The 23,613-nt window shown below is 40.6% G+C and overlaps 1 protein-coding gene across 6 annotated transcripts in view; it reads left to right on the top strand.

The window, feature by feature from the left end:
• The window catches only part of HECW1 (HECT, C2 and WW domain containing E3 ubiquitin protein ligase 1), a 232,883-nt gene that overhangs the window by 122,193 nt on the left and 87,077 nt on the right, over positions 1–23,613 (top strand). For all 6 annotated transcript variants that reach the window (XM_042834238.1, XM_042834235.1, XM_042834240.1 and 3 more), the window contains 2 exons: positions 1,306–1,400; positions 21,787–21,862. In XM_042834238.1, the coding sequence (XP_042690172.1) occupies positions 1,306–1,400; positions 21,787–21,862 (171 nt within the window). The remainder of the gene's footprint in view (positions 1–1,305; positions 1,401–21,786; positions 21,863–23,613) is intronic.

Raw genomic sequence — 23,613 nt, 5'->3', positions numbered from 1 at the left:
TTCCATATGGGTAGATAGTAATAACACAGTAGAGGGAAGACTGAGATTAGATTTAGTGGCAATTTTTTTATTCAGAGGGTAGTGAGGCACAGGAACAGGTTGCCCAGAAAAGCTGCGGGTGCTCCATTGCTGGAGGCATTCAAGGCCAAGTTGGAGGGGATCCTGGGCAACCTTATCTAGTTGCTGGCAACTGAGCAATCTCGTTGCTCTGCCCATAGCAGAGAGGTTGGAACTGGATGGTCCTTAAGGGCTCTTCCAACCCAAGCTACTCTGTGATTCTATGCATTGTGTAGCTGCTGAAGGTTTCCATTTCCCCCCGTTCAAACTGCAAGATGTTAATGCTGTGTTCTTTAAGCAGGCATCTTTCAGATGCCACATTTGTATCTGTTACATACCTGCTGTGTTCTCATTGTGTGTGGGTTCATAGAAACCCAGTTCACATCCTAGTTTGCTCTGAAGGAAAGTTCAAGTCTTTAGACAGATAGGAAGCCAGGGTTGCTTTGGCAGGTCACTCAGTCCAGGGGAGTTAGGGGCTTGGATTAGAATCCTAGCAAGTGATATTTATTGATAGTTAGGGTCTAACAGAGAACCTGGCTGAAAATACCCTTCCTGAACAAGAAGGTGATTTCACTTCTTCTGTGCCTTGATACAGTTACTGAAAAGGATTTTACTTGATGTATTTGTCTGACTATTTGGCAAAAGCAATGCCGTAAGTCCAAGATCATGGTCTTGTTTGTGTTTCTCACCTAATCCACATATTTCTAGATCAGTGGAAATACAATTAAGGTGAAGTCTTGTGAGGCTACACTGTTTATGAAAAATGTTTTTCTGTAGTAACTATCAGAGCAGACAATCTGTGTAGATATATGTCCTTGCTCTAACCAAGACCAAAACAAATAGACTCGGTGAAACCTGTCAGTGATCAATTATGCAGTCGTGTTGTCTTACGAGGTTTCTCACTTCCTGTGCTCGTGTTTGGTATATCTGAACAGCCAGGATTTCTTTATCCCTACTTTTTTTCTTCCTACCATAGCTAAGGTTTCTGATCATGCATTCTGAAGTCTGACTGTCTTAACAGGTGGTTATGTAGAGATTTAAACTGTTTCAGGTGATAGGAATAGAATTGTAAATGTCACTCTGGTAAAGCAGATCAGAGTCAGGAGGGATGCTGTTGTGCCTACCAGTCAGAGATGAACCACTCACAGTTCAGCCACTTGCCAGCCTTTTGAGCGAACCTGCCTATCTGCTGCAACCAATTGTACAACTTCTGCAATTTTTCTGATCCAAAATAATTATCTTTTTCAGCTGAAACAAAGATATGCTTCAAATACTATCACGGTGTGAGTGGGGCACTACGAGCCACAACTCCAAGTGTCACGGTGAAAAACAACGCAGCTCCCGTAAGTTATGCTAACGTTTTATTTGTTTCTCTTTATCTTCCCTATTAGCAATATTCTGTGCTTTGCTTTCCTTGCCAATTTTATGTAGTAATGTATGAAAATAAAAGAGAGTATTTGCTTCTTAAGTGCACCGTGAAACAGAGGAATGAGTATTCTTTCAGTTTAAATGTGTATTTATAAGCCAAAAGAACAGAGACTCTGCTCTCAAACTGTCACAGATAACCTCTGTGATCTGGGGTCAGTCCCATGTCCTAGCTTTTTGTTGTCTTCTGTCTGCTGAGTGCTGTGAGACTTGATTAAAACCTCCAATGGATTATAAATGCTGAGGAAAAAAAGTGCAATTTTCTTAGGTGCATTTTACAAAACCATGGCATTGAACGTTTTCATGGCACTTCCTCTGAGCCAGCATCAGTGACAAGAAGTGAGCATTCAGACCCTGATCTACTAAAGTGCTGAAGATCATTTTTGACAGGCCGAGGCTTCACTGTGAGCAATTTTGATTTGCTGGAGCTTAGCAAAGCTCTGTAGCTCACTTGGCTCTAAGAAGCTACGTACCTTGTCTTGTGTTTGAAAATTCGGTGGCCTTGAGAGTGAGCATTTTTTAGAAGAGAGACTTGCTGACCTCCAGAGATTATCTGGCCTTGTTGACAGACTTTCACTGCCTGCCAGACTCATCTTTGCAGAGACCTGACTGAGCTAAGGAATTTTAGTCCAACTAGCATTAGAGAAAGATGGGTCTTGATGTTGTTTACTCTGGAAGCTGAGCTAAGGAAAGGTCAATCTTACACATAGTTTCAGTGAACATTCCTGAAGCTTAACTTTTAAAAGTTTGGGGGAGGCGGGGGTTTCTCTTGTTAGTTGGTTGGTATGGATTTATTTGGTGTTGGGTTGTGTTTTTTTTGAAATGGTCCCAAGTTGATAACTCTAGAAATACCAAAAAGTCTTACTTGCTATAAGTTGACTGATTGCATCTGGGTCGGGAAGGATTACATTTTTCCTCCCTTGATGCAGGTAGAGACTTTTTGTTGTTTACCTTCTTCTGATGCAAACAACAGCTGGAAACCAGATGCTGACTAGGGGTTGATGTGTCCAGTACTAATGAAAGGTATTCGTGTATTGGTACTCATTTCTCACATGCTCAGAATGAGTCCATTCACCATTTCTGGATCCTGGAGAATTCCTTTCAGCTGTCTACAGAGGAACAACATGACATGCCCTTGGACATCATCTTTTCTGTGGGATGTGAAAAGTAATTTAGTTTGTGGCGCGCAGTGTTTTATTAACTCAGGTCTTGCCATTTATTTTCTGATTGCCATCATTTTATGGGTGACCATCTACGTGACTGATTCAGTCCCAGTCTTCCCTGAAACCCAGCCAACCAAACAAGGCAATAAATACCAGTAGGCTGAGAGATTAGGATATTTATTTTTCATTATTCACATCTGTTTCTCGGACCTGAGTTTGAACCATGTAAGTAAATTTGTCAGGTTTAGTGTGGAAGAGTTAGTGTTTCTTTATTAACTATTGGCAGTATGTTTAAGTTAATAGAAGAATGTCAGATGATCTGCACTTCGTGCTGAGCAGACATGTAATCTCCTCAACTTCTTCAGTTGAGGTCTTTGCTCATGTATGTGAAATAAAATTCACATACATGACAGTGTGAAATTCACATACATGAAAGTGAAACATCATTCACTTTCAGCTGAAGAGGGTTTGTGTTATAAAGAAAGTGTTCTATGTGAAGGTCAAACCATTGTCCTTGGGAGTAGCATTCTCTTCACATCTTCCTCTGATTTATCCTGCCCTTCTGGGTTGCAGGCTATTCTGTCTTTGTCAGATCAAAGAGGCCAGCAATGTTGCAGATGCATCATTGCTTTCTCTGTTATTTTCTCTTCATTGTTTGCTGTATGACATAAATACTTGGTTCATTGAAAGGCAAATATGAAGCAGTGAAAACGAAAAGAAGGAACAGCAACCGAGATTATGCAATATTAACCTGGGTGACCCTGCTCTATGAAAAATTCAAGCCATAGATGTGAAAAGCACTGTATGACTGTAGAGAAAATAATGGGCTGATTCTTGAATGTGTGAAGGCTTTCAGCTAAGTGTCATCCTTCAGATTCTGGTCCCAGCTGACATCATCAGATGACTTTCCTCATCTGGCTCTCTACAGTGCATGTGCAGCCCTCATTACTAAAGTATCTGGAAGTTTGACAGCATCCTGCACCATTGGAAAATGCTTTTATCCTAACTGAATAAATGAAGAGAAGAAGGGATTTGCTCAGCCCCATCCTTTTTTCAGGGCTTTGATGTGTCTCTGCACAGGCTGACCCTGGGACTGAAACACTGGTCATTATACATAGAAATGTAACTACATATAGGCACTCACCTTTGACTATGATTTCGCAAATAGCAGAGGTTAAAGAAATCACAAAATAACCTGCTCTACCTGTTTTAAAACATATTTTTTCCAAATAACAGCTTGGGGAAATTATCAGAAAGTTCTTTCCCTAAAGAAGTAGCAGCTCTTCTGGTTTGTACTTTGCTATGCTCATTCACTACGCGCTAGAGAGCACAGCTTCCCTTATCCCTGTCACTGAGCCCCTCCCCATCCCTTTGCAGTCACTCTGCAAGAAAGTATACTGAAGGGCAGCCAATTCTCTTCTGTTTCTTGAATTCATAAGCTAAGCACGGCTGAGCAGTGAGTGATAGATTGCTTGTTTCTCCTGTTCCTCGGTGTGATCAGTGAGATCTGACATCCTGGGCTCTCCGTGATCAAACTGGATGCATCGCATCCCTCAGTTGCTTTCACTGCTCCAGTGGTTCTGAGCACTGCCCCCGGGGTCCCACGCACAGCATTGCTCACAGCACCAGCTGAAGCTCTGCTCCTCAAGCTGGCGAGGCCTGGCTGCAGAGCAGGGACTCTTCAGATCCTGGAGCAGGTTCTTACACGTATTTTCAGCTCAAAGAGGGGATCCTCTGGGCTGCACCTGGAAATTTGCCCTCTGCAATCAGCATGAGTTTTAGTAGTGACTGTGGGACTTTAGTGTTTTGTCAGAAATAATAGCTTAGCAGGGAGAGAATCTCAGCAGAGATCTTTTTGTGGGTGTAGGCACTGATGGTTTTTTTTAAAGCTCATTACCTAGAAGGAGGGAAGTTTTACCAACGTAGAAATGGCATCACAAATTCACCCTGAAGCTCAGCTTTCAATAGAGGGGCAGAGGGAACAAGGCTTTGTATGCTTGAAACAAACCTCATTTGGCACAGCTTGGGAAAAAGATCAGAAACAGGTGTCCTGTGGGAGGCAGCATGTAGGAACAGGTGACGTTCTGGGGACAGCACTTTCCCTGAGACCACAGACCCACCTGCATTGCAGCCACCCAGGCGGGTTCTGCTTGAGGCTGCAGGTGCAAGGCACCTACCTTGATTTGGGCAGCAGCTGGCAGGGTGGCCACTCGGTGTGATTCCAGTCCTGCCAGCGAGCCTTGCAGGCAGAACAACCAGCAGGATCCTAACACCATGATTTAAAAGCACTGCCACAACCATCAGAAAATCCCATGCTGTCTGTCTGTACTTTGTTGCAACTGAAAAGACAAAAGAAGTTGGAAACAGTCAGGCTGGGGGCTAGAAGTGGTTGCCATTCTTGTTCGTATGATACTGAAACAATATTTAACAGGCAGTTGAAAGGAAACTTGCTTCCAAAGGGGGGAAAAAAAAAGTTGCTATTAGCTGGATATCTTTGTATAGTGAGACACTGCTTTAGGCTGAGTAGCATCTCACCTTTCTTATATTATGGATGTTCTGCTCCATTTGAATTTGTCTCCTTACACTCTCTCCCAGTTATTAGAGCTGCTCGCCTGCTGATTAGGATGCCCTGCAGTTCATTTGTCAGTGAAAAGTCCTGTCACATTTTATCACTTATGAATCATCAAGCTTGAATATCTGGGAACCAAGAGCTGTATGCTTTGACCAATTCTGACATGGTGAAAGCTAAATGTGAATTTAGGACAATACAAAGGCCTGGGGGTGATAGCAGTAAATGGAGCACCTGTAATCATGGCAGAAAGGAACAACCTGGATGAGTGACATCCATAAAGCAGGTTTGTACATGGTAGTTTGTACTTGTAAAGCGTAAGCATTACTATGGTATAGGTGAGCAAAACAGCTTCCTTAGTAGAAAAGAACATTGTTCTGGCATCTGGAACATTCCTGTGTTTACTTCTCTTCTGTTACTTACAACGTCTCCTTTAATTCATCTTTACATCAGATATTGTTGTAGAAAAATAATACAAATTGCAGCAATTAATTCTAGCAATAGGAAAGATTCATCTTGCTAGGGGGGGAATCTGAGGCTATGGAAATGATTTAACCCGAGCACAGCTCTTCTGGTGTAAAATAAAGCAGGCACAAGAACGGTGCATTGAATGAAAAGAACAATCTTTTCCCCTAAGAGTCTATCACCTAAAAAGATAAATAGGAGACATCACAATTAAAAGACAGTAAGTGCAGAATTGATGTTTTAGCCTCAGGACAAATGTCTTTGTGAAATTGGAAATGCTCACTAGCTGTATTAGACGCAAATAATCACAGTTGATCAAATCTCTGGAGCTTTCATGCCACCGTTTTTGTCTCATAGATCATGATGGCTCTCGTCAAATGCACTTAGCATCAGAGGGAAAGCTTTGTAAATTGCAGCTAATAATTGGGAGAGACCTTCTCTGTGTTGTATTTATGTGGAAACGCTGCCTCAGCTGGGTTTCCCACAGCAGGAATCACTGCTTGATAAGCTGCTGCCATTTGTTGGTGGCTGATCATTCCCAAGGACTTCCTGCTGTAAATGTTTGCATTATGTGCTGCCATGTCAGAGCATGGGCTGCCAAGAAGTGATTGATAACGAAGTGTTCTGCCTTGTTTTCATGGATGTGTTGCAAGCTGAGATTTTATAAAAGTTTGCATGTATGAGCAGCCACCTCTCCTTTCTGGAGGCTGGATTTAAAATCCCAGCTGTGTGTTCTTTTTTACTTCGTTCCTTATTCTGTGACAGGTGAATTTTAAAATCATCTGTGTTTCTGGGGCATCATTACCTCTAATAAGGCCTACAGTTTGATTTTGAGAGTTTAAAAATAATTATAAATAATAATAAATACAAATAAATATTTATAAATAAATAATAAATAAATAAAAATAATTATACTTCAAGAAACAGAAGAGGTATCAGCAACTTGTAGCAGCTACTGCACTGCTCAGCAGTTACAGTTTATAACCAAAACAAAAGATTATGGAAAACACAAAATCAGGCTGCTAATCTTGCGTTTGAAAATCATAATTCTTTGCAACTAATCAGCAAAGAATGCAAGCTAGGTACGTCTTTAACAAGTGTGAGTGGTGCACTTTGAAAGGCTTATCATTTCTGGGACCAGGAGCATCATTTCTGGAAGTTTTGGGTCTGCTTAGGTGACTCAGTACTTGTTAGAAATGAGCAAAAAGTCCTCTTCCATTACCTTGAGTTATGAAGTAGGCAGAGGTACTCCCAGTTGCAGCTGCCTTTGAATGCAAGGTGAGGTGTAGCACTTTATTCAGTCTATCCCTGAATACAACACCTTCATTTCCTATAAAGGAGATGGAGTCAAGCAGAACTGGAAAATTAAAGGCAAAGCAACAGGGGAAATGATTGGAACTGGCAATACTTGCTCATTTGCAAGGCAGAGTAGATTACAGAAGTGAAAAACAAAGGGCTCTCTGCCAAGGTAGTCTCTTTCCATTGTAAAAGAGGATCTAACAGAATATGTATGCTAAGAAGCAACTATGGTAAGAGAGTATATTATATTGATCCAAGGTGAATAATGCTGAAAAAAGCAGCTGATCCATAAACTGTGGGAAGGTTATCTGTGTATGCTTCTGATCTATTGGAAATATCTGCTAATGTTTTTGTTTTCTTCTGATGTTTTTTTATTCACAGTACTGGCAATGCTGTGCATATTCCTCCCACCTTATGTACTCATACTTTGCCACAGCTGTGGGCTAACATTAAATATGTAATATAGCATGAGAACGTAAGTCTTTGGATTTAAAGGAACAATTAAATTTACAGCAAAATCACTTAAGCAACTTAACAGGAAGCTCTGTGTGTTATTGGTTTTCCATAAATATGCAGGGAGCAACTTGGTCGCTTGTATATAAAATAATTTCATGGTGCCTGGAAGTAGCTGTAATGGCATATGAGAGGTAGCAGTATCTCTTAGAAGGGAATTGGGAAAGATTTTCCTGTGTGTATAGGAAAGATTGGCTTGCGTGCTCCATTTATACTTGTCTTGAATTGTTCTGAAGAGCTGATAGTAAAAAAGAGAACAAGGAGACAATTAGGAACAGTCCAGAAAGATTTTCATTAGTAGTCTATTGTTGTCAAGACTTCATATTGTAGTACCTACCTAAAGTTGTACTCTAGGATTGGGCACTGGGGCACAGAGCACCAAACAGATATGCTGGCTGTTACATGAGGCAATGGCTCATTAACAGGTGTTTGGAGAACAGATTTTCCAGGCAGAATTTGAACTCTAACAAATACAAATAGATTATTTTTAATTTTTATAGAATAAATAGATTATTTTTAATTTTTTATACAGATACAAGTAGAATTATTTTTAGTGTGAGAACAACCCTGAACACATTTGTTACCGCTGAAATATGTCATGAATTCATTTTTTCCCTTCTGTTTTGTTTCATTATAAAACCATGGTAGTGTTTTACAGCCTGATTTGGCAATATTCTGCTATGTTCTAGCATACTTAATCACGCGAGCAGCCTTCTAATAGTTGCACAGTTGAGCCCATAGTTCAATGTAATTACATTTTTTGTTATGATTTTCTATATCCTAATTAGCACTGATTCAAAGGATTTGAAGGTTAATGACATATCCAAATTATTTCTTATTGCCACCTCAGTAACACAGCCACTTTTTCAGGATCTGGCTACATAAAGACCATTGTATTTATGCTGCAATTACCCTGACGTGGAGTGAGCATAGCATTTCTATGAATTAGTGGAGTCAGAAAGCGTAACCAGGGTGTAATTGTTCTCTAACTGCAGTGTAACTATAGTCACTGCATTATAAATAATAACCTTTCTCTTCCTTTTATTTCCTCTACTCGCAGTTTAAATTGGAATGGTTGTCAAGAGATTTTCGTTGGATATTAAGAAAACTCATTTGCACTGAGGCCTCTTCTGAGTACTTTTCAATAATACTGGCTATTATGGTCCTGGTTCAGTAAAGGTGTGGAGCAAATGCTGAAATTCCATTGCTTTTACAGGAAAAGTTTAGGATTTTTCTTCCAAATCAGCAGACTTTTGAAACAGGACAGAATAAGCAAGTAGAGTCACTTCAAACTGTGTTTGTATTAGGACACATTTCAGATATGTCCGTAACTAAACAAGTGATAAGCAATGCAGTTCTGTGTGCCTTGTGGCTTTTTTCCTCTTATCTTGACATCTACTTCTTCAGCTCAGTGTGGTTCAAACTGCTATTACCACCAATTTATGTTATCAAAGACTGACACCGCTTGTGAGAGAGGTATGTGCTCAGATTTTATTGCCTAACAAGAACAAACTGAGCAGAGGAGGGACAAACAATGATATTATTTGTGAGCATCAGCACTGATTTCCTGAGCAGCAACTGTAAATCACAACATGAAAGTTTGTTCTCTTTTATTGTTCTGAAGCAGGAGGAATATCTCTGTTTTCCAGCACATTTGTATATTTAAAATTTTGTATTCTTTCTAATTTCCTATCTCTTCATATGAAAGATGAGGCGTAGTGTATTGGATCACCACCAGTGAAGAGATGAAAATTCAAACTCAAGCACCAAATATAAGTTTAGATTTGGTGCCAAAAATCAGAAGTGATTTGAAAGACAAAAGGAAAGGGGCCCAAGATACCCCATGGTGCTTTTTCTGCACTAAATCATTTGCATTAAGCATGAGTATCTCCGAGGATTCTCCAGAGTATCAAACACTGTGTGCCAGGACAGACAAGGCAGTTCAGATGCCTGCCCTGTGCAGTGCACTGAAGTATAACAGGAGTGATCAGAAGTGGAAGTTGCAGGGTACCTTGTGCTCATCCTTTAGTCTTCTTTTACCATTGCTAGCATACTTGAGCACCTGGTAATTTTAAAATGTGTTTTATTTGGCACTTCGTGCACTGCCATGGATTTAAACAGGGAAGAGCTTGCTTAAGAGAGCTAGTATCTGTTAAATTATTAAGCAAAATGATCATTTCATTTATTGAGCATTTTCCTACTGTGCTACTCTGAATGTGACATTGTGCAATCGGAGGAGAGCAGGAGCAGAACAGAAGGCAGGGTTAAAGACGCCACTTGCTTATCTGCCATTAAAACGTTGTCAACTTCTTGCGGACTCTAATTGTGGACTCTAATTAAGCAGCACTAATTGTGGAGCTTGTGAGCCATCCGTATGTATCACTGGCCATGGCACACTCCTCACTCTGAAGATCAGCTGCACACATTTTGAGCTTCTTGCCTCTCCCTGTTGCCCTTGTTTCCTTGCACATGTTGTTTAAAAAAAAAAAAAAAAAAAGCCACTTGGGTGAGCTTAAACCTTACTGAGCATCTGATCCTGTACAAACTTCTACACGTGGAAATAGAGTGGTTTAATTAGCAGACTTACAGTACAGCACAGAGCTGTAATGAAAAGAATTAAAAGCGTGACAGTTGGGGGACTGGAGTGATTTTATTTCAGCAGACCTAGAAGGTCATTACACAAGCCATTTCTTAGTTAATGGGTTCAATACAGTCTGGTGCCTCCTAGCCACTTACTTTCCAGGATCTCTTCTTATGGTCACATAATAGCCATAGTGAATGTCTGCACACTGTATTACTTCCTTCTGTAGTTTAGTAAATTATGAAAAGGTCAGTGACTATTCGGCACACTGCACTGGTGTAATCACATCTGTGCTGGTTTGCAGTCGTAGTGTTTTTCTCAATCCGTGACATCCATGCCGTATAAACACAGTATAAGACTGTTGACATTGGTATGCTTTGATCTTTTAGAGTTTAAAATGAGGGAAAGAAGGAACAGGAATGCTACAGGGTTGAGTATTCTCCAACATCCAACACCCAGGGCCATGGAAGTTACAGGAATCCTGCAGTACGTGGGCACCAGATCCTCTAGGCCAATTTTGGTATGTCTGCAATACTCATTGATGAGTTATAGAACAGAAAGAGCTGTGTTTTGGTTTTTGTTTGTACCATTACAGGACCACCTGTCCACATCTTAACTTTACTGGCCATGATGTGTTCAACAGTTGCCCATTCTGGGTGTGCACTGGATAGGCGTGGGGACTAGCTGTTGGAAAACTTCATGTTCCAAATGGGTTTGTGATGAGTGGAAGTCATTGCAGCAGGGAAATAATTTTGGGCTGATCAGCTGCACTTTGGTGTGTATCACAGAGTCACACATTTGGTGTGTAAAGATGCAAGTCAAATCTGCACCAAAAAAAAGTTCCATATAGTAATTCAGTAATGCAGACAGACCTAGTGAGCAGTTTCTTAAGCCATGGTTTAGCATCCTGTTTAAATCTTTGTTGCCACTTAGTATAGTAATTATGGCTGTTCCTGATAGCCATCCATGACCCTTTTTTTTCAGTCTTGTTGAATTCTTGGTCTTTTTGTCTCCATGCAGCAACAAATTTTGCTCTTTAATTGGGCCTTGCAAGGAAAAAAAAAATTGCTTTCCTCAATTTTGAATTTCCTATTGTTCAGTGCTTTGCAGGGATACATAAGGCTAGTACTGGATTTGTCTGGCGGTGCCACTAGTTCTTTATTATAGAGTCTCACCTTTTCACTGTGGTGCTGTGGTTTAACCTGATGGGCAGCTCAGCACCAGGCAGCTGCTTGCACACAGACACGCATAGTCAGACTGGGGATGATAATCTGTGGGTTGAGATAAGAAGGATTTAATAAGGAAAAAAAAAAGGAGAAAAGAAAAAAGAAGAAAGAAGAAAAGAGAAGAAAAGAAGAAAAGAAAAAAGCAAGTGATATACAGTGCTCACCACGCACCACCCACCACTACCCAACCATCTCCAGGCAGTGGCAGCCCCCTCAGCCACCTTCCCCCAGTTTTATAGATCAGCATGATGCCTTATGTATGGACTTTCCCTTTGGCCTAGTTCTGTCCCCTCCCAGCTCCTTGTACACCCTTGCTGACAGGGCAGCATGAGAAGCTGAAACCTCCTTGGCTCTGTGTAACAGAGCCAGTTATTTCCATCCTAAATCACACAGCACCATACCAGCTACTGTGAAGAAAATTAACTCTCTACAAGCAGAAATCAAGACAAGTACAAACCTCTGCATTGCTTTGGTCTGCAGGAGTAATTTCCCAAGATTGACTGAAGTGTTTGAGACAAATTCTGCACTGATCTTCATCAAAACTGACACATGCACCAAAAAAATACCTCTCTTGCTGTTAAGATGTGATTTACTTATTAACATCTACAATAATTATATCATTATACATACAGTAGCTAATGATTTCTTTGCAGTGACAGCCCTTCTGCATTTAGCTGACATCCCTTTTCCCCTTCTGTCATATTTAATCATTTTACATTCAAAAGTCTTTTGCATCCAGTATGCAGCAAATCCTTCATGAAGCTGCGGTACCCAAATTGCTGTATTTAACTCAGCTGTTATCAGAGGTTGGAATTTGCAAACATTGCTTCCTCCAAATGTCTTTGCCATAACATCCCACCATAGCTTTTGTTTGGGATGAGTTTGGCTCCTATTTTCTTTATCTTTCAGATTAGTCATTGCCATTATGTATGAAGAGTAACAGAGATAGAGCTGGATTTGTGCAGTCTTAAGAAGTTTTAGGTGGGATATTAGTGGTGCCTTTAACTACAACGGGAAGCTGTAGGGAAGCAGCTGGACATGGTGAAAACACAGCAGGCAATATGCACAAATTGCGGCACGGGAAACACTGATTAGACTTCAGGAATACTTTTTCTTCCTTGTGAGAGTAGTCATCCATTAGGACAGGTTGCCTAAAGAATTTGTAGGATCAGACCGAAAATACAGTGCCCTGATTAACCTTCTCTAGAGTGGTCCTCATTTTAACTGAAGGGTTGGGCCAGGTGGCTTCAGGAAATGCCTTCCAACGTCAGATAATCTGTGAGAGTTTGATTACAATCACTATTCCCACAAGCACACTTCACTGCAGAGAGCTGTTGACTTTTTAAAGCTTGCTGCTATACAAAGCAGCAAACTAAGAAAAACGAAACAGTGGCTGCTCAGCTGCAGTAACCAAATACAAAAAGGAAGGCGATGAGAAAAGAGAAGACCGTGAGTTTCCTGAAACAGTACAGGCACTTTCCACTGGGTCAGATGTATTCCCAAAAGGTACATCTCCCCAATAGGAGAAACACTTAGCTTGAATGAGGCTATGTTAAGTAAGAAACTTCAGATACAGTAAAAGAAGATTTTTTTCTTTTAAGCTTTATTCTTTCTGTGCCATCATGACTGAAAAATGTGCAAATGTTTTATTAGTAATTCAGCAAGATTGAGGGACATTTGAAGTAGCGAAGATACTTTTTTTTTTATTAAACTCTGTGGTCGCTTCTACTTTGCCTAAAGTATCCAAGGCTGAAAGTAAAAATCTGTAATTCACTTATGAAAATAATGGTATTCACAGTGAATTGCTATTTGGGGCATTCGTACAGAAGAATGGGCATTGTCCAATGCACTGCTGCTTTTTTGTGGCTTGAAGGATGATTGACCAGATTCCCCTGTCCAGACTTCTTGACAGCAAGGCTAATGTATAGAGCCTTTCAAATACAGCTCAGCTGAATGATCCAGGTGTGTCCCACATGTGTGAGCATTGCTATTCTATGTTCTTGTCCTAGCCAAACTACATTAGAAGAGCTAAACAGATTCTAAAGCTTGCCTTGAAGCACAGACTGCACTCTAAAGTAGTTTTCCACATGGCAAAGACATTTGGATGCATTTCATTTCAGGGTATTTCCGCCATATATGCCTACATCTTCATCACCCTCCTTGTTCCTTAGTTCAAAAAGAAAAGATGTTATTTTCTTAGCTCTCAGTACAAATAGAAGACTTTCTTGAGAAACTAAAGGAGCAAATTTTATGCGGAATTACAGGAACTAAACAGTGCTTACAGGTCTTGTTTTGCTTGTCAGTAATGAAGCTCCCAACTATTTAGTGTTACAGGGGCTTGCTGTTCCTCAGAGGATGTTGTATACAGTTATTTGCTGTAAGAGTGCTTAAGCACATTAATACTGTGTACAGACCTGTTAAATTTACAGACATGACCTTGTTCTGCATTAAGATGCTGCTTGATGTCAATCTGATCTTAAACCCAGATTTTCTTAGTTTTCTGTTTGGCTTTTGTTGTTTTATTTTGCTTTTGGATAAGCTCTGGGGAGCACCCAGTTGTTTAGTAACTTAAAGGAACCTTCTTCCCAGGTACTAGACCAGAGTCAAGGATAGCAGGAAAGAGCCCTTTGTTTCTGTAAAAGTACATTTTTCACAGCGGGGTGTAAACTACTGACATCCTTTAGGCTGCTGTGAACTCACTGAAAGACTTGTTAGTGCTTAAAGGCCCTCTGGTGTCAAACAGCACAAAGAGCCAAAATGAGTGCTTGGGGAGATGTGCTGCAGAAAGCTCATCTCCAGAAGTTTGCTTCGTATCATGAAAAAATTACTGTCTCTCAGATGTTATCCAGCCTTCAACCCAGAAAGCACAAATTAAACCCTATCTCACATACTCATACAACTGCCCAAGTATCTGAAAATCTAAGAATTTATTTAAATGGAATTTCAAAGAGTGTAGGAAGATCAAAGTCTCTAATCAAAGCTTTTCCTCTGCTGCCAAAGGATAGCTGACATTTTTTAGGCAGAACTGTTAAAACAATGAAAAAGCTGAATCTAATAAAATTTAGGAAGAAAAAGATCCTGGACTCTGTGAAAAGTTCTGATTTGTTGCCTCTGTCCTCGATTTTCTTTTAATTGAAAGTGTTGCTCATAACATCCCTTTTCTAGCTTCTTGTTATGTTAAAACAGCTTTCCACTCACATAGAGAGTATGCAGTATTTTCATGCCAGTTTGGAGACCTGACATTGACTGTCCCGGAATAAACGTTGATAATGGCTTTCTAGAGGACTTTACATTAGTACTGCTAATACTAAACAGCAACTTTGTCCTGTAACTTTGTTTAACTTCCAGGGTTCATTATCTAGAATCTGCTGAAAGAATTTGTAGCACTTTCAATGAAAGAAAAAAATAAAAATGTTCACCTGTTTGCTTGCTAACTTTTTTTTAAGGCTTCCAGGAGAGAAGCTTCTCAAGTGAAAAACTTCTGACTCCTGGAAATAAAAGAAGTAATCAGTAAGCACTCCTGCAAGTTGTGACAAGAAGAGCTATCTGCTTTCAGAAGGCAATTGTTGTATTTCCAGAAAAGCAAATTCTCCCCTTAATTAGGGAATAGCACTGAGAAAGCATTACATTACAAGGCTGGAACAGGACTGACCACAACTGAGGGGGAAGGCAGTATGTGTGTGTGGTCATAATCCTTTGGGGACACAAGGCAACTGCAGAGAAGTCAGCAGGGAATTAGGCTCTGCTAATAGAGAAACTGGCTGCGTGTGATTTGCAATCACCTGATAGAAAAACACTATGGTGCCAGCACAGTGGCTTAATGAGCTAACAGGATAAGTGCATTCATTGACATTGCACTCAAGAGATGGGTAATTCTGTTAATAGAGTGAGGGTTGTAGCTGAAGCACTGCCACTAATTAGGGCTAGATTTTCAAAGCAGTGTCTGGTATTATAGTCATAATTCTGTCAGTGACAGTCATGGAGCTCAGATCTCCATTTGCTCCTCCCACAGCTCACCCCTTGCATTGCAGTGCACCCTGTGTACCAAAGAGGTAGTAGAAGTTGAGTGACAGAGGGGAAAAAAAGTACTTACTCTGCATTTGATTAGTCAAGTTTTCTTACCAAACCAATTCCAGCCAGCACTGGGAGAAAATGGGAATTTTTGCCCAGATCTACTACGGACAATTCCCATTACGGAGAGGACGGTAAAATGTGAAGCACGAATGTGGGACAGTGCCTCATATTCATTTACTGTGGAAAGACACTTCACACTTAGGAGATTGTCCTAATATTTAGTGAAATCAAGAGGGTGACAGTAAAAGCCAACAGAGCTATGTTATGGGAAAGTGATTTTTCAAGGAAATCTTCTTATCACGTGTGCCGTGTACACACTCCTATTTTAAATAATAGCTCAAAGCTGATCTAAACTGACATCAGGAAAGCAGTGCAGATTGGAAACCGGTACTGTGCTCCTGTGTCTCTCCGGGGAATTCTGGACTGTCTTATGTCTCAGATGAACTGAAAAATGCAAACAGATGGAAGAAGACAGAACAAAGCATCAGCTGCTTCTTTTCCTTATGACCATTGAATTCAGGCCATTACTCTTGCTTATTTTATTTTAAATCTAAAGTCAAATTTAGTGCTCTTGAAAAGCAAAGAGCAGAGAACAGGAGCTTGAGGCAAGGAGAGGACAAGCAGTTAGTGGTCAGCCTCATCTTTTCACCCAGCTCTGCAACACCATGTCCTTTGCTCTGACACATCTAGCACTATTTCTTTTTTCTCCTGCTGATGAATAGCTGGGGACTGAGTTGAGGCTGTTTTTCACTTGTGATTTGAATCAAGCACAGGTCACCAGCTTCTCTTCTTTGCATGGCTCTTGTCTGCTGCTTTTAATTGTCAGAACTGGTGCATAAAACAGAAGATATTTTGCTGCTTCACATTATAGCTTCTAGGCTTTTTTCTCAGTAGATCCCCGTCTTCCATACACGTTGAATAGCGCTGCTGAGAAGCAGGAGCCCTTCTGAATAATTTGATAATTATTAGAACTGCTTTTTTTTTACGAGAAACTGTTTCTAATCGGTGGCATGATCCAGTGTAGAGGCCTAAAAATTTACATTATCTGAGGATTTAATCTACGTTATACTCTACTACTATAACAATGTGTGTTGTCAGTGTCAAGTATTCTAGATGCTAATCAGTATATTTTAAAACTGAAATTTGATTGGATTGAGCATTAGGTCATATTGATATTATTCATCATACATGAACTCAACAAACACAAACAGCTAGTGCAGTGGTGTTTCTAATGCCACAGTGTTTTAAACGTAAGAAATACTTGCCCATGTGAGAATATTGATTATGGTCATTAAATGTTACCACTGTTTTGCAGCAGAAGCTGCGGCTAACCAAGTGCTGTAATTGTTAGTGAAGAGTACAATTTCTTAAACTAAATGTTTCTGCTACTTATGGGAAAAGAGAATTTGTTTGGCTTTGTTGAATTCCTTGTTTATGTTGTTACATGGTCCCAGATTGCCCTTCTGGAGAGTAAAGCGTGTTAAAAAATGGTAACTAAGGCATAAAAGTGCTGTGTTGCTGAAAAAGGACTATTTGCTTCTATCTGCTACCTATGTATATCTAGGTGTGGTAGAAGCATGTAATAAAATCATATTGTGTTTCACATCATCAGGACTTCTAAAATAATTAAGTTGGGCTGCCCCATATACAAACAAACAAAGTGTTAGCAGTGTAGAGAATGCTATACCAGCATGTTGCACTTTACAGGTCGCTCTGCTGCCTAAAAGGAGATTTCTCCTGCAACACCAGACAAACGTGTTTACAGCTTCTTCCAGACCTGCATACTCATTGCACTCTTACCCAAAAATGTTTTCCTCATCATAGAGGGAATCTGAATAGATGTACCTGAGGTGTGCACTGGAGCCACTTTACTTTCAGGAGCAAGACTGTTGTTCTTGTTACTCCTCCATATATCCAAATAGACTAGTGGAGGGCAAGATATTTTAGGAGATATTTTTAATTGTCAGAGTTTTTGTTTCTTAGTTCTGTTTAGACAGATTTTTAGTGATGCACTTAGAGTTTTGCCTCAGTTGCAGTTGATGAACTGTTGTAATGTAGGATTTCTCAAGTTGTTGGTTGTGGGTTTTTTCCGTAACACATACCATGGCCAAGCAGAGAGGGATTTTCAAGAACTCTGTTTGACAGTGTGAAGCCCGCCTCCTTTCTCATTCAGGGTCACATAACTTCCCTCCAGCATTTGCAGGAACTACTCACAAGGAAAAGTGATGCTAGGAAAACACTATCTTATTTTTAGCTTTCAGTCATCTCTCTCTGCCTTCTATTTTCTCTCAGAACACGAAAAGCACTATGAAATGTGGACTTTTTTTTTTCCTGAGTTCAGCAAGTCACGAGAAGCTTTGACCTGGCCTTGAGTACCTCTGTACCTTTTGCATATAGCTGTGGCATACTCTGGAGGTTGCCTTTTGCCTATGCTTCAGTGGCTGGGAAGCTCTGTGCTAGGCTGGAAGAAATTTTTCCAGGGTATGTTTAATGGAGAATATTTTAAGGGAACCAATGATGCTTCCTTACTTGCTTGAGTGCACACACTCATGAAAATACCAGTGGTTCTCATCACAAGCAGGGAAAATAGGAGGAGGTTTGAATCTGGATCAGGAAATCTGCCTTCTGAGAGATTCAGCTAGGCTTTTACAGCAATGTCTGGCTTTCTGACATCTAGAAAGATGTCAGAAACTTCAAGGTTTCATGAGTTATCTGTTATTTCTGTGATAATAGGAGCTGGGAGAGCTGAGTTTGTTCAGCTTGGAGAATAAAAGGCACTAGAAAGACCTGATAGCAGATATTTGGATTGGATATAAGGAAAAAGATTTTTACAGTGGGGTTGTGAGGCACTGGAACAGGTTGACTGGAGATGTGGTGGATGCCCTGTCCCTGGAGACACTCATGGTCAGGCTGGGGCTCTGAGGAACCTAATCTAGCTGTACATGTCCCTGTTCACTGACAAGGAGTTGGACTATGCGACCTTTAAGTTTCTCTTCCAACTCAAATGATTTTATGATTTTATGAGAGGGAAATACTTGTTTACTGCATATCTCATGTGCCGTGGTACTGAAACAGATCACCATTGAATAAGGTCAGATATTCTTCCTCATTGTTTTGTTTGTTTTTTAATTAGGATTTAACACAAAGCGTTTAGTAAACTTTCACTCAGAGTGAACATTACAGCTGTATTTGCAGTACCTAAATAACTGTAGGAAAGAATCCTTTTTGTTCATGGCTGTGGGGTGGCCCTGCTCAAGGGAAGGAAATGGATGGCTTGAGAGCTTGCAGAGCTGCAAGGTGTACCCTGGGGAGGAAGCTCTGGGCATTTCCAGGGCATAGCAGAGAGACAAAGAAAGCCACAGCACAGGATGAATGGCCTGGGCTTCAGGGAGAACTCACAGTGAAGAGCAGAGATATTATCGCCATTTTTAGGGGATGTAAGGGCTGGAGAATTTTCTTGCAACTTTAAAATTTGATGAGCAGACTAGAATGAAGCCTAGAGGCAAAGACGGAACAGAGAAAAAATGGAGTGGGGTACATTGGGTTTATGTGACAAGAGTTTGGTAGCAGGGCCTGCTGCTCTGCTGCATCAGGCAAGGCTGGGACTGCCCTGTGCTGCACACAGACTGCTCCAGACAGCTTCAGAAGCCCCATTGCAGGGCATGGCTGGGCCCTCAGCCTTGAGGAGAGCAGAGCTCAGAAAGGGCAGAAGTGTCTGGCAGTCAGGAAAAGGGCAAGAAATGGCCTTGCAAGCAGCCTGCAGCCTTTAGAGAGCCCATGCTGCATCAGGGAGAAACGTGAGGAGCGGCAGAGAGGAGCTGCCATGGGGTAGATGGGGTAGTCTGAAATAGAGAAATCACACAAGAGCCGTTTTCCATTGCAAGCCAGGGGGCTTATGTATTATTAGGTAATTTGCAATGCCAAGAAGGACGTGGGGTCCTGGTGGACAAGAGTTAGGCCATGAGCAAACAGCGTGCACTTGCAGCCATGAAAGCCAGTGGATATCCATGGTCCATTAAAACGAGCATGGCCAGCAGATTGAGGGAGGTGATCTTCACCATCTGCTCTCCCTGGTAAGACCTCATGTAGAATACCAGGCTCCCCAGTTCAAAAAAGACAGGGTTCTCCTGGAAGGAGCGCAGCAAAGGGCCACAAGAATGAGCAAGGGCCTGGAGCAGCTCCTGTATGAGGAAAGGCTGAGTAACATGGGTCTGTTCAGCCTGGGGAAAAGATGACTGAGGGAGGCTCTGATCAATGTTTATAAAGATCTAAAGGCAAACGGATGAGGCCGGGCTCTTCTCAGCACTGCATAGCAATAGGACAAGAAATAATGGTCTAAAATCTCAAATGTAGGAAGTTCCATACAAACATGTGGAAGAACTTCTTTACAGTAAGAGTGATGGAACACTGGAACAGGTTACCCAGAGAGCTTGTGGAGTTTCCTTCTATGGAGATATTCAAGTCCTGGGTGGACACCTACCTGTGTGACCTATTGCAGGGTACCTGCTTTATCAGGGGGTTGTACTTGATCTCTTGAGGAACCTTCCAGAAAAGCCCTGCAATTCTGTGATTCTGTAAGTTAAAAGTCTTACTCCAATACACGCAACTGCCTATAGAGTACAAATGTCTACAGAGTACAAAAGCACTTCCCAGCTCCTGGGTGCAGACACGTGCCTCATCTTAACTCCAGCTTATTGGTGGACCGGTGTTATCCTGATACGATTTTACTAACACTAGACCCGTAATAGTAACACATTTTTAATTTTTGAATACACTGTTATTTGCAGGATGCCATCAGTTCCACCCCTGTCTCTTCAAACTATTCATACCAATTTGAGGCTAATCTAAGAATGTTTAAAGGCTGGAAAAAAAAAAAGTGCATGGTTTGCAAATATGCACATGCCTAGGTCCATTTGCCCAGGCACTCTCCTGGAAAAGAATTGTGCAAAGACCAGAAGAAGTAAGCATTAAAGGATAATGTGTAATAAATGTCAGCCAATGAAGTAGTATGAAAAATACATCTTGATGAGTAAATGTCATTGTTTCTTGATAGAGTCACAACTTCAGCCAATAATGAAAAAGAGTTCTTATCACAACATTTTCAGTGTCACTTATAATGCTGATATAAATTTGTATCTTTCCAGAAGTCAGTGGTGGCTTTAGTAAGTAATTTCAAACCTGCTTACTTGAGAATTCAAAGCTGTAATTGCAACCAGTTAACTGATGATCATTGTGATCCACACCATGGTGGAATCCGCTTATGGTGTGCCTCTGCTGAGTACTCATTTTCTCATTTAAATTAAAACAAACTGTTGATGGCAAGAAGTCCTCCAGAGCCCATTTTTTAAATGATGACTGAATTCACCCAGTACATTTATGGTCTGTACCTCACTTGTGTCTTGACCTGTCACCTGTGCTCATTGTTTAATCCCTGGTGGTGGGCTGTAGTGCCCCTTCCTCTGTTTTGAGCTTCTGGGAGGGAGGCAAAAAACGACTATTTTCTAAGCTGAGCTTGAATACACAATATTTAATATACTGTGCAATGAGTCACAGTTGAGCGGGACTTGAGTTACTGTTTTCTGGCAGAAATTGGAAGTAAATGCTCTTTTACTTTTTTGCCTGCAAGCCTGTGACTTCTCAGGAGCAGAGCAGCGCTTGGCTTGGCTCTAGAGTCAGTGGGAGGTAGTGATAGTAGCAGCACCATCCTGCTGAATTCAGAACCTGACTCAGAGTCGTTTCTCTCTCTGTTCAGGGAAGCAGCAGAGAAAACTCTTTCCTCCAGCTGATGCAGACTCTTATTTATGCCTTATATATCGAGATGAGGGTGGTTTTTCTTCCCAGCTTTGATCACAGCCAGAAGGCAACCTGGGTTTTAATTTATATAACAGCAGCCTAACATTAAAACTCAGTCTGTGGACCTGGTCCATATGTTTTAAGTGGATTCAAAAAGTCACCTATTGATTTATGTTATTTTTTTCAGTTTCACCCTCAATACTTACTATTATAATACACAGCTGTCTGCACAAGCTCTTGGAGAAATGTGTGCAAAAACCTGTCTGGAAAAGGATTTTCCACCCTATCAATATTAAGTTGAAAAAACAGATATTGTTAATAGAGGCGAGAGCTCCTTATGCACTGCTTCTATCTCATTTAATTAATAGTCCCTTTTGGGATAAGAAACTGCTATATTAAAATTACAGTAATTATTTGTTATCATTCTGTTTTAGTGACGTGCATCCAGGAAGGTCTGACTCAGTCCACTGGTGGGTAAATCATTACCCAGATGAAAATGTTGCTGTGATTAATGGTTGTCTGATTGTTTCTTGGTTACCTTGTAAAAAGGTCAGTTACTAAGCAGGTTATGTTCAAGAGATACTCCTTTGAGTACAAAGATCTTTGTTCTTCTTCCAGCAGATTTTTAAAAGCATCACCAATGAAGATTCAATCCAGGGACAGGGAAATCGGAGGCTGATAAGTTTTTCATTGTCAGGTAAGGTACTGTTAGTGTGAAATTTCGAAGCCCAGAGTGGGAAAGTGAAATTATTAAAACCCTTAATGTGTGTGTTTATGTGTACATATGTATGGCTGCATGTATATATTTATCCATACACAAGTGTGGTGAGGCACTAGAACAGGCTGCCCAAAGAAGCTGACAGCACATCATCCCTGGAGCTGTTCAAGGCCAAATTGAGTCTTTGGGTGACATAATCTAGTGGATGTCAACCCTGCCCATGTCAAGGGGTTGAATCATAAGGTCCCTTCCAATCCTAGAATCACAGAATCATTAAAATTGGAAAAGACCTCTAAGATCACTAAATGCAACCATAAACCATCACCACCACATCCACTAAACCGTGCCCTAGGTGCCACATCTCCATGTTTCTTCAGCACCTCCAGGGATGTTGACTCCACCACTTCCCTGCACAGACTGTTTCAATGCTTGACCACTTTTTCAGAGAAGGAAGTTGTCCTAATATCCAAGATTAACCACTGTTAGTGCAAATTGTGACCATTACCTTTTCTCCTATCAGTAGTCACTGATCTCCTGTTAGTAGTTGTAGAGAGTGGTAAGGTCTCCCTCGAACCTCCTTTTCTCCAGACTGAACAATCCCAGTTCCCTCAGCTGCTCCTCATAAGACTTGTGCTCCAGACCCAAAAAACAATAAACTGGTGCTTCAGAGCAAAAGGAGATCACTAACTTCTCCAAAACAGATCTGTAGGAATTTTGTTTTCTAAAAGTATTTGCTTCTTTACTGATGGAAGTTGGTCCTGTGAAAGTTAGTTCAAATTAATTAATTAGCAACATTGATCTCAAAGAAGATAATTTCCCATGATTAGGCTTCTTAGTCTTTTATACAACTGTATTATTTCAACTTTCTTTATTTAAAATACTAAGAGAAACATTACAAGCCCAATTTAGTTACATTGAGTACAGCCTTGAAGGAAAATTATTCAGCAACTTTGCATTTAGTTACCAATGAATGTCACTCTTCTGATAAGGAGCTGAAAGTGTCAAAACTCTATTGCATGAGGTACAGAAAGAAGAAATGAACTAAGCTGCCCAAGATGTACCAGCTGCTTCACTGAAAGTTAATTTTATGTGTTATATTTTATGTGTTTATTTTATGTGTTTTAGCAGCAATGTAACAATTGCTGAAAGCCCTGGAAGCCATTCCTTTAGATAGTATATTTAGAAAGTGTTATGATATTTGCATGATATACCTCCTAGCAATGTATCGCATTAAATGACTTTCTTCAAGCTTTCATATTTCACATATCTTATACTTCATATTCACTAAGTGATTTTGTGGAACAAATGACCAGAAGGTCTACACATGTCACAAGGTTACATATGAACCTGAATACTCATAAGACACTCAGTGATCGTTGTTTATTGTTTTGTTGTTGTTTAATTTCTTTTTTTCTGTGGCTTTCAGATCACACATTGAGATAACATAAATTTCCAGGTTTTAGAATTCAGTATCTAAATAATAACTGAAAACAACATTAGGTCACAGTACAATCAATGAATATACAGATGATATAGTATATTTGAGAGCTTGGCTTAGGTGGCTATTATACTAGAGCAGAAAAGGATACTCACCCTATCCTGGGCTCACATAGGAAACTCCCGTGGAACAGATCTCCAAAAGAGATCCTTCTCCACTGTCAGTCAGCTCTTAAATGGTTCTAGGAGAGGTGCAGCCAGGCTCCACACTTCCAGCAGCACAGCTGAATCAC

This window comes from Centrocercus urophasianus, unplaced genomic scaffold (genome assembly GCF_019232065.1).
Source record: "Centrocercus urophasianus isolate 14NV4802_14NV808 unplaced genomic scaffold, USGS_Curo_1.0 seq_44, whole genome shotgun sequence".
Taxonomy (NCBI): domain Eukaryota; kingdom Metazoa; phylum Chordata; class Aves; order Galliformes; family Phasianidae; genus Centrocercus; species Centrocercus urophasianus.
This window is presented reverse-complemented; position numbering and strand designations above follow the sequence as displayed.